This window comes from Rhinopithecus roxellana, chromosome 13, assembly GCF_007565055.1.
Source record: "Rhinopithecus roxellana isolate Shanxi Qingling chromosome 13, ASM756505v1, whole genome shotgun sequence".
Lineage (NCBI taxonomy): Eukaryota > Metazoa > Chordata > Mammalia > Primates > Cercopithecidae > Rhinopithecus > Rhinopithecus roxellana.
Genome location: NC_044561.1, coordinates 35,056,544 through 35,069,450, shown reverse-complemented (window position 1 = coordinate 35,069,450; position 12,907 = coordinate 35,056,544). Strand labels below are relative to the sequence as shown.

The 12,907-nt window shown below is 49.6% G+C and overlaps 1 protein-coding gene across 3 annotated transcripts in view; it reads right to left on the bottom strand.

The window, feature by feature from the left end:
- The window catches only part of L3MBTL2 (L3MBTL histone methyl-lysine binding protein 2), a 26,452-nt gene extending 13,545 nt beyond the window's left edge, over positions 1-12,907 (bottom strand). The window contains exons 1-5 of one of the 3 annotated variants that reach the window (XM_010376751.2): positions 12,730-12,907; positions 8,371-8,608; positions 4,426-4,559; positions 2,324-2,447; positions 1,391-1,470 (exon numbers count right to left, since the gene is read on the bottom strand). In XM_010376751.2, coding sequence (XP_010375053.1) covers positions 1,391-1,470; positions 2,324-2,447; positions 4,426-4,559; positions 8,371-8,608; positions 12,730-12,753 — 600 coding nt within the window. In that variant the 5' untranslated portion in view covers positions 12,754-12,907. Of the gene's footprint in view, positions 1-1,390; positions 1,471-2,323; positions 2,448-4,425; positions 4,602-8,370; positions 8,609-12,729 lie in introns of all 3 variants that reach the window. The other 2 variants (XM_010376812.2, XM_010376886.2) reach the window with 2 other exon arrangements.

Here is a 12,907-nt window from a genome sequence, read left to right as displayed (position 1 = left end):
TGTGTGCAGAACCCGCCTCTAGGGATAGAGATGAGGTCCCCTATCCTTGAAGAGTTGAGCCAGGGAGTAGAGGTGGTGGGATGCAGGGTGATGCCAGAGACGGAGTCAGACAGAACCGAGTCCTAATCTTTACAGGACTGGTTTCTTACTGTATCATTTTGGGCACATGAATGGCTTGGTGAGCCTGGATCCCTTTGTGCCTATGCCAGCCTGAGCAATGGTGGGGCACTGTTCTTAGCACAAATATACTTTCCTTCGTCATCACTCAAACCTGTGCTCTGGGCATCATGACCCCCTCGTTTACATACAGCCATCCACCTTGCAAGTTTACTCTCTACCTTCCCTCCTATTAAAATGCTCCAGGGGGCCGGGCGCAGTGGCTCACACCTGTAGTCCCAGCACTCTGGGAGGCTCAGGTGGGCAGATCACCTGAGGTTGGGAGTTCGAGAGCAGCCTGACCAACATGGAGAAACCCCGTCTCTACTAAAAATACAAAATTAGCCAGGCGTGGTGGTGTGTGCCTGTAATCCCAGCTACTCGGGAGGCTGAGGCAGGAGAATCGCTTGAACCTGGGAGGGGGAGGTTGCTGTGAGCCGACAGTGCCATTGCACTCCAACTCTGGGCAACAAGAGTGAAACTCCATCTCAAAAAAATAAATGAAATAAAATTAAATGCCCCAGAACAGCACCGGGGTGTTTAGTGCCTCCCAGTGCCTAATCCTCACTTTCCTGCCAACGGCACTTTTGACTCTTCTTTGGGAAAATCACTTTTTTTTAAGAGTCTCGCTCGTCACCCAGGCTGGAGGGCAGTGGCGCAATCTCAGCTCATTACAACCTCAGCCTCCCAGGTTCAAGGGATTCTCCTGTCTCGGCCTCCCAAGTAGCTGGGATTACAGGTGTCCGCCACCACTTCCAGCTAATTTTTGTATTTTTAGTAGAGACAGGTTTCACCATGTTGGCCAGGCTGGTCTCGAACTCCCCACCTCAGGTGATCCGCCTGCCTTGGCCTCCCAAAGTGCTGAGATTACAGGTGTGAGCCACTGTGCCCGGCCAAATTCACCTTTTTTATTCTCAGCCCTGGCTTCAGCCAGTTCGGGTATCCCATGCCATCTTCCTGGTCACTTGAGTTTAGTTCATCACAGATCCTGGACACAGCTGTGCTAGCCCAGGCACCCAGGGGCAGGCTTTTTACAAAGCAAATTGGATTATATGTGTTAGACACAAGTATGAGGCAACTCCCCTGGGAATGAAAATGCTCAGACTATTAGAGAATTCAGGGCAAAAACCTCCCCACTGCCACCGTCCAGCCTGAAGCCACCCAGTGAAGCAGGTGGAGGAGCAGCTCCATGCCCGGCTCCCTGGCCTCCCTCCCTCAGCTCCAGGGCACTCACGTGCTTGAAACAGCTGACAGGAGCAGCCTTGTAACTGTGATCCTTTAGGAACTTCCCCCAGTCGAAGCCCAAGACCAGAGCTGCAGAGCAGAAAGAGGACGAGTCAGGCTGGGAGCCTGAGCAGCAGCCACTCCAGGAGCCTGGACTCCAAGGGCCCTGTGGGACCTGCAGAGGTAGGTCCCCCACCCCCAGCAGCCCCTCTCACAGTGCTGCCCACGACACCCTCCGTCACTCCTATACCTGCTCCAGCAGTGGCCATGAGGGACCACTGTTGAGGACTGAATTGAAAGGTGGCAAGACTCTCCGGAGTAGAGGAACATTCAAAGGGAAATTTCTCGCCCTTCTTCCCCCAAAGAGGAAAATTCAAATATCCCTGGGCTTCAATTCCTCCCACCTCCCCCAACCTGCCTGGCCACACCCAATCGAAATGTGGGGGAGGGGTGCGCACACACCAGGGCCCCTCCAACTGAGCTCCTGCCTGCTGAGCTCAATTTCAGTTAGAAACTCACAACAATGAGAGCAGAGTTGCTTTACGCATATGTTTAACTTGCTTAGCAATTGCTATACACTCAGAGAAAGAGAAAGAGGCTCCTTTCCTCTCCAAACCTGCCTTCAAACCGGATCTGGGCCTTCATTGCCCCAGGGAAACAGAAACCACAGGGAGAAAAGCAAAGAGAAACAAAAACAGCCAATTCTTGGCTTTGAATGATCATGGGTAGGAGTCCTGGTGATTTAAGGGTGGCTGAAGGGATTTTTCTGGGTAATTTCCACAATACCCAACAGGTGAGGAAGATGCAATCCGTGGTGACCCTGGCTTAGGGCACTTTCCACCTGGCCAGTTTGCCCAGTCTTCATTCCTAGAAAAGGCCACCCCAAACCCAGCCTCCTCCTCAGCCATGGCGGCTTCCTAAGCGGAGCCCTCTGCCATCTTACCGTCTTGTCCTGTTGGTGTTCCATCTGCCAGCTGTCCTGTCCCTTGGGAGTGGAGGAAGGCTCCAATTTTGGCAGACCAGGCAGCCTTGTGCAGGACTTTGGCTTTCTTGGTGGGTGGTTTTCCCTGGAGAGGAGAGAGGCTATGTGTAGCCCAGTGGCTGGGATCATGACTCTGGATTTGGGCTGCCAAGTGGAAGTCCTGGGCTTGGGTCAGTGACTTAATCTCTTTTGGGCTTCAGTTTCTTCATGTGTGAAACAGTGATGACAGTAACAATCCTGAGCTCAGGGGGTGGTTGTGGGGAAGGGTCGGGGGTGCTAGGCAGGGCTGCAGAGCAGGGAGAGACCCATGTTCTATCTTTTAAGCCTTTCTGCCGTCCCAGATTCAAGTCTCAGTCATTTCCTTCCTCCAGTGTCGCTACCAATAGATCCAAAGCAAAGAATGGGCCTCGCAGGGGGCCAGAAACGCTCATGAACTGGGAGGCAAGCTTTTGTACATACACGAATGTTCAGGAGAGGGTCCACGGCTTTCATCAGGTACTCAAAGGGGGTCCTCCGTTTCCAAAGGGAATGGCCACTGATCTGGTCTGTATTTTGTAACTTAAGCACTGACTAGGAATTTACTAAGGAGATCAGTGAAGCAGAAATCTGGGTTTAAGTCCCAAGCAAACCTAGGGGCAAATCCCAGTTATACAATTTTTAGTTGTATACCTTTAAGTAAGTTACTGAAATTTCTGAGCCTTTATAAAAAGGAATTTTTTAAAAAATCAAATTTTTAAAGATCATTAATTGGACTGAGAATGTCAAGCCCTTAGCGAGTACTCCCAAACTGTAGCTATTAATATTACCAATATTATTCTTAGCTCTCTGAAGAGAGGGAGCTTTGTGTGCCTTGACTAACATCTACAAAATGGGGAAACAATGGTAATTGTCTGACAAAGGCGATAGTGTATGAAGCAGTGAGCAGGCTCTAGAACACAGCAGTTTCTAATAAACATCGGTGGGCCTCAAGCTTTGCTGCACATTAGGATCACCTGGGAGCTCTTTTAATCTCTGTCCAGGCCACACGCCATCCCAGTTAAATCAGAATCTTTTGGAGTAGAACCCAAGCATCAATATATTTTTTTAATTTTATTTTTCTTTTTCCCCAGGCTGGAGTGCAGTGGCACGATCTCAGCTCACTGCAACCTCCACCTCCCAAGTTCAAGCAATTCTCCTGCCTCAGCCTCCCGAGTAACTGGGACTACAGGCGCAGGCCACCACGCCTGGCTAATTTTTGTATTTTTTGTAGAGACGGGGTTTCATCATGTTGGCCAGGATGGTCTCCATCTCCTGACCTCGTGACCCACCCGCCTCGGCCTCCCAAAGTGCTAGGATTATAGGTGTGAGCCACTGTACCCGACCAGCATCAATATTTTTTAAACTTTCCACGTGATCCCAGCATGCAGGCAAATTTGGGAAGCAGTGTTGTGGATGCTGGTCACAGCTATTGGGAAACAATGTAAGATCAAGCCCCTGAGATTAGGTTCCAGCCTCAATTCTGCCCTTCTCTTCCTACAGAGCCACACTAGGCATGTTATTCTACCTTCTTGGACCTCAGTATACTTAATAAATGTGTGGGTTCAACACCACATCCAAGAACCTTTCCATCTCTAAAAATTCTACAAATGTCAGTAATTTAGAAAATTGGCAAGACTTTCTAGGTAGCTGCCTGTGACATGGAGTCAGACAAGGCATGGTCTTCCTGAAGCCACCATGGCTGGTGAACCTTGGGCCTGTTTCCCAGCTTCCTTTCAAAGGATGTATAAAAGTGTGGGGTGAAGACCAAGGGTACCAGACTTCCCCAGAGTTCTTGTTTAAAATGTACTGAATACACCAGACTCTGGGGGATGAGGGTAGGGAATGGACGGTAGCTTCAGGAACCTATAATTTAAAAAGCTCCATAAATGGATTCTTCTGTCTGCTGAAGTTTGAGAACATAATAAATATCAGCTGGCCACCAGCAAGCGGCTTTTCAAACGTTCCTGGCCCTTGCCTTCAGTCAGTTAGTGGTTCCTATCTCAGTACCAAAGGCCCTGGGAAGGACCCAGGTGGCTGCCTCTCACCTGTAATCTAGCCAAGATACTGGCTTTCTTGGAGTTGGAGGAGTAGCTCCTGGAGCAGGAGACGCTGCAGAACCTCTTGGTCTTGGAGAAGAAGGCTTCCCTTGTACCCACGATACCACACATCTCACAGACAGCTGGGAAGAGAACTTAGCACATGACTCACCCGATACGGCCACCTCAAAGCAAACAAAATGATGGGCCCTTCAAAACCTGGGGCACTGCATTAACCAGGTGAGCCCCTGCCCCGACCAAGGCTAATGGAATAAGAGAAGGAATGGGAGGTACTGGCGTGTATATCCTGAATCTACCTGAACAAAGTGCTGCTGCTTGGCCTCCCTTGGCTGCATATATCAACAGAGGAGCTAATGGAAATCCATGAGGACGACTGGGGGAACAGGTGAGTGTTGAAAAGTTTGTGAGAGGAAAGTGAGAAGAGGCCAGGCATGGTAGCTCCTGTCTGTAATCCCAGCAGTTTGGGAGGCCAAGGAGGGAGGATTGCTTGAGGGCAGGAATTCGAGACCATCCTGGGCAACCCAGCAAGACCTTGTTGCAAAAAAAAAAAAAAAAAAAAAAAAAAAGGCCTAGTGTGATGGCACACACCTGTTGTCCCAGCTTCTTGGGAGGTTAAAGTGGGGGGGGGGGACTGCTTGAGCCCAGGAGGTTGAGGCTGCAGTGAGCCATGTTTGCACCACTGTACCTCTAGCCTGGGCAACAAAATAAGACACTGTCTCAAAAAAAAGAAGAGGAAAAATTTATAGGAAGAAAAAGTGCCAAAGTCACTTAACCTCTATGGCTCTATTTTCTCATCTATATAGTAAAGGGACTGAACTAGATCCGTGTTTTTTTTTTTTTTTTTTTTTTTGAGATGGAGTCTCACTCTGTCACCTAGGCTGGAGGGCAGTGGCGCGATCTCGGCTCACTGCAAGCTCCGCCTCCCAGGTTCACGCCATTCTCCTGCCTCAGCCTCCCTAGTAGCTGCAACTACAGGTGCTGCCACCAAGCCCAGCTAATTTTTTTGTATTTTTAGTAGAGATGGGGTTTCACCATGTTAGCCAGGATGGTCTCGATCTCCCGACCTCATGGTCCGCCCACCTTGGCCTTCCAAAGTGCTGGGATTACAGGTGTGAGCCACTACGGCCGGCTAGATCAGTGTTTCAGTGTTTTAATTGTGACTTCACTTTTTTTTTTTGAGATGGAGTTTCGCTCCTGTCACCCAGGTGGGAGTGCAGTGGCGCCATCTCGGCTCATTGCAACTTCTGACTCCCGGATTCAAGGGATTCTCCTGCCTCAGCCTCCTGAGTAGCTGGGACTACAGGCGTGTGCCACCACGCCCAGCTAATTTTTTGTATCTTTAGTAGGGGTTTCGCCATGTTGACCAGGCTGGTCTTGAACTCCTGACCTCAGGTGATCCACCTGCCTCGGCCTCCCAAAGTGCTGGGATTACAGGCGTGAGTCACCACGCCTGGCCCGTGACTTCACTATTAGACCCACCTGGGGAGCTTTTAAAACTGCCTAAGCTGGCACAGTGGCTCACACCTGTAATCTCAGCACTTTGGGAGGCCGAGGCAGGTGCATTACCTGAGGTCAGGAGTTCACAGACCAACCTGGCCAACATGGTGAAACCCCATCTCTACTGAACATACAAAAAACTTAGCCAGGCATGGTGGTGGGTGCCTATAATCCCAGCTACTCGGGTGAATGGGGCAGGAGAATCCCTTCAACCCAGGAGGCGGAGGTTGCAGTGAGCTGAGATGGCGCCACTGCACTCCAGCCTGGGCAACAAGAGCAAAACTCCGTCTCAAAAAAAAAAAAGCCTGAACCTAAAATTCTAATGGTCTGTGATGGGAGACTGGCACCTATAGTTTGTTAAAAGCTCCCCTAGATGATTCTAATGTGCAGAATCTCTGGTCTAAATGGTCACTAATGGCTCCTTCTAGTTCTAAATCCTAAGATTCTAAGAGAAGGGTTAGAAGAGGATAGAAGAGAGAAAGATAAAAAAGGCAAGGGATGAAAAGAAGACAACATGAATAGAAAGGAAAGAAGGCTGAGCGCCGTGGCTCACGCCTGTAATCCCAGCACTTTGGGAGGCCGAGGTGGGCGACTCACAAGGTTAGATCGAGACCATCCTGGCTGACATGGTGAAACCCCGTCTCTACTAAAAATACAAAAAATTAGCCGGGCCTGGTGGCGGGTGCCTGTAGTCCCAGCTACTCGGGAGGCTGAGGCAGGAGAATGGCCTGAACCCGGGAGGCGGAGGTTGCAGTGAGCCAAGATTGCGCCACTGCACTCCAGCCTGGGCAATAGAACGAGACTTCATCTTAAAAAAAAAAAAAAAAAAAGAAAGAAAGAAAGATAGGAAATAAGATTCAACAGCAGAGAGTATTAGATTACTCTTGTAAGAAGTTTGAAGCCAGGTGCAGTGGCTCACGCCTGTAATCCTAGCACTTTAGGAGGCCGAGGTGGGGGAATCACTTGAGCTTGGGAGTTCAAGACCAGCCTGGGCAACATGGCAAAACCCTGTCTACAAAAAAACCCCACAAAACTTAGCCAGGCATGGTGGCATACGCCTGTAGTCCCAGCTACTCAGGAGGTTCAGGTGGAAGGACTGCCTGAGCCCAGGAGGTCAAGGCTGCAGCGTGAGGCATTTTCACACCACTGCACTCCAGCCAGGGTGATAGAATGAGACCCTGTCTCAAAACAAAAAGAGTTTGGGATCCAAGGGATGGCAGTGTCATCACAGACTAGCCTGCCTCTCTTCACAGGCAGCCCACACATGGGAGGCCCTGACACAGGGGTTCAGCAGCTGTCCAAGCATCACATTTCTGAACTCAACTGGCTTCCAGATGATCCACAGGGATTCTCATCTGCCCGCCCTCAACCCAATCCTCCTACCCAGGGTCACTTTATCGTGTATTACCTCCCCACTCCCACCCTGACTTCCAAGCCACAAGCTATTTGTCCCTTCTTAGAAAGGAACCAAAACACTTTAGGTTTCCTATCTTCTAACATCCTGTCTGGAAATCCACCGTATATACTTACACAAAAAAGCAGCACCATGTTACTCAGCGGCATCTAAACTGTGCTGAATACACATTAGTTGTATGAAAGAATGAATGAAGTCACAATTTGAAATTAGACTGGGGCCAGGCACAGTGACTCACTCCTGTAATCCCAGCACTCTGGGAAGCCGAGGTGGGTGAATCACCTGAGTTCAGGAGTTCGAGACCAGCCTGGTCAACAAGGTGAAACCCCACCTCTACTAAAAATACAAAAATTAAAAGGCCAGGCGCGGTGGCTCAAGCCTGTAATCCCAGCACTTTGGGAGGCCGAGACGGGCGGATCACGAGGTCAGGAGATCGAGACCATCCTGGCTAACACGGTGAAACCCCGTCTCTACTAAAAATACAAAAAAACTAGCCGGGCGAGGTAGTGGCCGCCTGTAGTCCCAGCTACTTGGGAGGCTGAGGCAGGAGAATGGTGTAAACCCGGGAGGCGGAGCTTGCAGTGAGCTGAGATCCGGCCACTGCACTCCAGTCCGGGCGACAGAGCGAGACTCTGTCTCAAAAAAAAAAAAAAAAAAAATTAGCTGGGTGTGGTTGTGGGTGCCTGTAGTCCCAGCTACTTGGAAGGCTGAGGCACGAGAATCACTTGAACTCGGGAGGTGGAAGTTGCAGTGAGCCAAGATCATGCCACTGCACTCCATCCTGGGCAACAGGGTGAGACTCAAGTCTTAAAAAAAAAAAAAATTCAGCAAAGGAAGTACCACTCTGGCTACTTGGGGTGCTTCTGTCTCCCTTACAGATTCTTATACATCTGATCCCTTAGAAATCACAATTAACAGCCTTTTACATCTGGATGGCTCTGCCCGTATAGCCTATATCCATCCCCCTCTTCCTCTATAATCTTCTGACTCCTTTCCATCCTCAGGGGACACTCGGAAGGCACCTGGCTCAGAACCACTGCCATCCAAGGAGCGAGGAGTCCCAGGGCTCAGCAAATGCAGGGGGGAGGTCGGCAGTTCCCCTGCTTCCCGATCTTCATTTTCTGCTTCACTTGACTCCTCCAGATAGGAGCTGCTCTCACTGCCCACACTGCTGTTATAACTCCGGAAACTATCATAGCCACCAAACAGCTCCAAGTCATCATCTTCCTCTTCCTCCATTGGTTCTGAAGATGGGGTCTCCTAATGGAGGATGACACAAACCAGGTAGAAAGAATTATGATTGGCTTTAGTGCACGGGGGGAGAAGCTGCAGATCTGCTATCAGCCCCCTCACACTTTCGGGAACCTTCAAAATACTAGGATCATTACTCCTATTTCCACATTTCTCCACCATGATGCAATACAATAGCTTAACAAGACAGAAATTCACCAGCCGTGAAAAACAGACAGAATAACACCAGCCGTGTTAGGAATTCACCAGGCTCCTCTGTGGATTTACAAATGATGATATTTTAACATGGTTCAAATAGAATACTGTGTAACAATGAGGGCCGGGTGCAGTGGCTCACGCCTGCAATCCCAGCACTTTGGGAGGCCGAGGCCGGCAGATCACCTGAGGCCAGGAGTTCGAGATCAGCCTGACCAAGACGGTGAAACCCTGTCTCTACTAAAAATTACAAAAAAAAAAAAAAAGCCAGGCATGGTGGTGGGTGCCTGTAGTCCCAGTCACTCAGGAGGCTGGTGCAGAGAATCGCTTAAACCCAGGAGGCAGAGGCTGCAGTGAGCCAAGATTGTGCCACTGCACTCCAGTCTGGGTGACAGAGTGAGACTCTATCTCAAAAAAAGAAAAAAAAAGGTGAAATATCCTAAGGTACTTCAGAAAGACTTTCTGGGGTAGAAGATATATATTAGAAATTAATTCTTAGCCGGGCATGGTGGCCCATACCTGAAATCCCAGTACTTTGGGAGGCCAAGGCGGGTGGATCACGAGGTCAGGAGTTCAAGACTAACCTGGCCAAGATGGTGAAACCCTGTCTCTACTAAAAATACAAAAATTGGCCGGGTGTGGTGGCAGGCACCTGTAATCCCAGGTACTTGGAAGGCTGAGGCAGAGAACTGCTTGAACCTGGGAGGCGAAGGTTGCAGTGAGCTAAGATCGTACCACTGTACTCCAGCCTGCACGACAGAGTGACTCTGTCTCAAAAAGAGAAAAGTCTTCTCCGTTCAATATTACATCAAAATGATCTCAACTCAGAAACAATTTAAGTCACAGAAAAGTTAATTTGGGACCCAGACTGCTCCAAAGAGGATCAGAGAGACAGATGACACACAGATAACTATGGCATCTTGGGGTGTACTATAGCGCTAGATTCAGCTCTGATCCTAACTAGCTATAGGGCCTTAAGCAAGTCATTTAACTTCTGTGGGCTTCAATTTTCTCATCTATAAAATAAAAATATTTGACTCGGCTGGGCGCGGTGGCTCACGCCTGTAATCCCAGCACTTTGGGAGGCTGAGGCGGGCGGATCACAAGGTCAGGAGATCGAGACCATCCTGGCTAACACGGTGAAACCCTGTCTCTACTAAAAATACAAAAAGTAACCAGGCGTGGTGGTAGGTGCCTGTAGTCCCAGCTACTCAGGAGGCTGAGGCAGGAGAATGGCGTGAACCTGGGAGACGGAGCTTGCAGTGAGCCGAGATAGTGCCACTGCACTCCATCCTGGGCGACAGCCAGACTCCGTCTCAAAAAAATAAATAAAAATAAAAAATTAATTAGCCAGGTGTGGTGGCATGTGCCTGTATTCCCAGCTCCTTGGAGCTGAGGTGGAAGGACTGCTTGAGCCTGGGAGGTGAAGGTGGTAGTGAGCCATAACCATGCCACTGCTATCCAGCCTGGGCAAAAGTGAGATCCTGTCTCAAAAGAAAAAAAAAAAGCCAGGTGGTGGTGGTATGCACCTGTAGTTCTAGCTACTCAGAAGGCTGAGGTGGGAAGATAGCTTGAGCCTGGGAGGTCACGGCTGTACTGAATCATGGTCACACCATTGCACTCCAGCCTGGATGACAGAGGAAGACGCTGTCTCAAAGGGGAAAAAAAAAGTGTGAAGAGCTCAAATACCATCTCTAGTGCTTACTTGCTGTATGACCTGCAGCAAGTCAGTTTTGCAGTGTTTCAGTTTCCACATCTGTACAATGAGGATAGTATCACCTATTTCACAGGGTTTGGGGGCTGGCCATAGTGGCTCATGCCTGTAATCACAGCACTTTGGGAGGCCGAGGCAGGAGGATTGCTTGAGCCTGGAGTTCAAGACCAGACTGGGCAACATAGGGAAACCCTGTCTCTACAAAAACTGGAAAAAATTTGCTGGGCGTGGTGGTTAGGGAGGCTGAAGTGGGAGGATCTCTTGAGCCAGGGAGGTCAAGGCTGCAGTGAGCTATGATTGCACCACTGCACTCCAGCCTGGGTGACAGAGCAACTCTGTCTCAAAAAAAAAAAAAAAAAGGATTTGGGGGAGAAGTAAGAGACAATACAGGCAAAGCACTCAGAATAGTGACTTGCATATAGTAAGTGCTCAATAAACATTGCCAACTTTTACTGGTTGAAAGCATAGACTGGGCCAGGCGCGGTGGCTCAAGCCTGTAATCCCAGCACTTTGGGAGGCCGAGACGGGCGGATCACGAGGTCAGGAGATTGAGACCATCCTGGCTAATACGGTGAAACCCTGTCTCTACTTAAAAATACAAAAAACTAGCCGGGCGACGAGGCGGGCGCCTGTGGTCCCAGCTACTCGGGAGGCTGAGGCAGGAGAATGGCGTAAACCCGGGAGGCGGAGCTTGCAGTGAGCTGAGATCCGGCCACTACACTCCAGCCTGGGTGGCAGAGCAAGACTCCGTCACAAAAAAAAAAAAAAAAAAAAAAAGCATAGACTGATTTGCCTAGGTTTGAATCTGATTTGCCTAGGCTCTAACATTTATTAACTGTGTGATTTTGTGTGTATTTTATCTCGCTGCCCTCAGTTCTTCATCATTACAAGAGAGATAATAAGCTTTCTTTAGATAATTCTTATGAAGATTAAGATATGTAAAGCCTAGTTCTATTTCCAGCAGTCAGTAACAGCTCTAAAAGTGTGACATGCTATTCTTATTCTCCACATTATTATTTTCCTTTACCCTTGCAGAATGTTTGAGCTATTCCACTTTATATTTGCACCTACACATGCAAATATGCTAGAAAGGAAACAGTTCAAATATAGGTACCCCTGTAAGGCAGGGTGACAGAGACCACCTGTAGTCCCAGCTACTTAGGAGGTTGAGGTGTGAGGATTGCTTGAGCCCAAGAGTTCGAGGCTGCAGTGCGTTGTCATCACGCCTGTGAGTAACCACTGCACTCCAGCCAGGGCAAGAGAGGAACACCCCGTCTCTTAAAACAAATATAAGGTGCCCAGAAACCAAATGATTAAAGGATGAGGCGGGGTGCAGTGGCTCACGCCTGTAATCCCAGCACTTTGGGAGGTCGAGGCAAAGTGGGCAGATCACCTGAGGTCAGGAGTTCGAAACCAGCCTGACCAACATGGTGAAACCTCGTCTCTACTAAAAATATAAAAATTAGCCGGCTGTGGTTGCGCATGCCTGTAATCCCAGCTACACGGGAGGCGGAGACAGGAGAATTGCTTGAACCCGGGAGACGGAGGTTGCAGTGAGCTGCGATCGCGCCACTGCACTCCAGCCTGGGCAACAGAGCGAGACTCCGTCTGAAAGAAAAAACAAAAGGGATGAGTGGGTTCCAGGTTGCAGTACAATGTGAAAAGCATATCAAAGTTTTGGACGCGGACAGACTTAGAGCCAACCTCCTTCACTTTCCAGCCGGGGTAACTTCCTGGGGCGTCACACCACCTCTAAGCCTCAGTGGCTTGAATGACGAAGACGAAAGAATAATACATAATTCCTGTGAGTGTACTGGAAGATAATGCACATGAACGTTACAGACAAGGAGTGATGTTCACCCAACGTTAATCTCCCTTCACTTCCCACCTCATGTAACAGGCCTCACAAGCCCTAAAGAACACGGCCACGAGACAATGAGGATAAAGAAGATTCAGGAGCTCTCACATCCTAAACCTAGTTCCCCTTCCCCCAGGCCAGGGACAGCTGTTCCTCCCTGAACTCGCCGAACATTGGTCCCAGCAGGAGAGGAGCAAAAAGTAACGCCAGTCGCCTCTGGCCCTGGCTCAGTTTAACTATCTCAGTTTATCCATCCTTCCACCCTCCATTCTCCAGACGTCGTTAAAAGCCCTAAAGAAGGGTCCACGGAGCGAGGATCTCGGGGTTCCCCTTCCAAGTCACGCTAAGCCCTCTCCTTCTCACCTCAATACTCGGGGGCTTCTCCATGAGACCTCAGTTTCGCCAAGCGTCACCAGGTGCAGGAAGCCATATTGGCCTCGTCGCTCTCCCCGAGAGCACTCATTGGTCGCCTCCCTGAGCCACGGGCCAATCACGCTGCAGGAAGGCGGAAAAGCCAGTTCCGTGCCTGCTCGCGCCATTC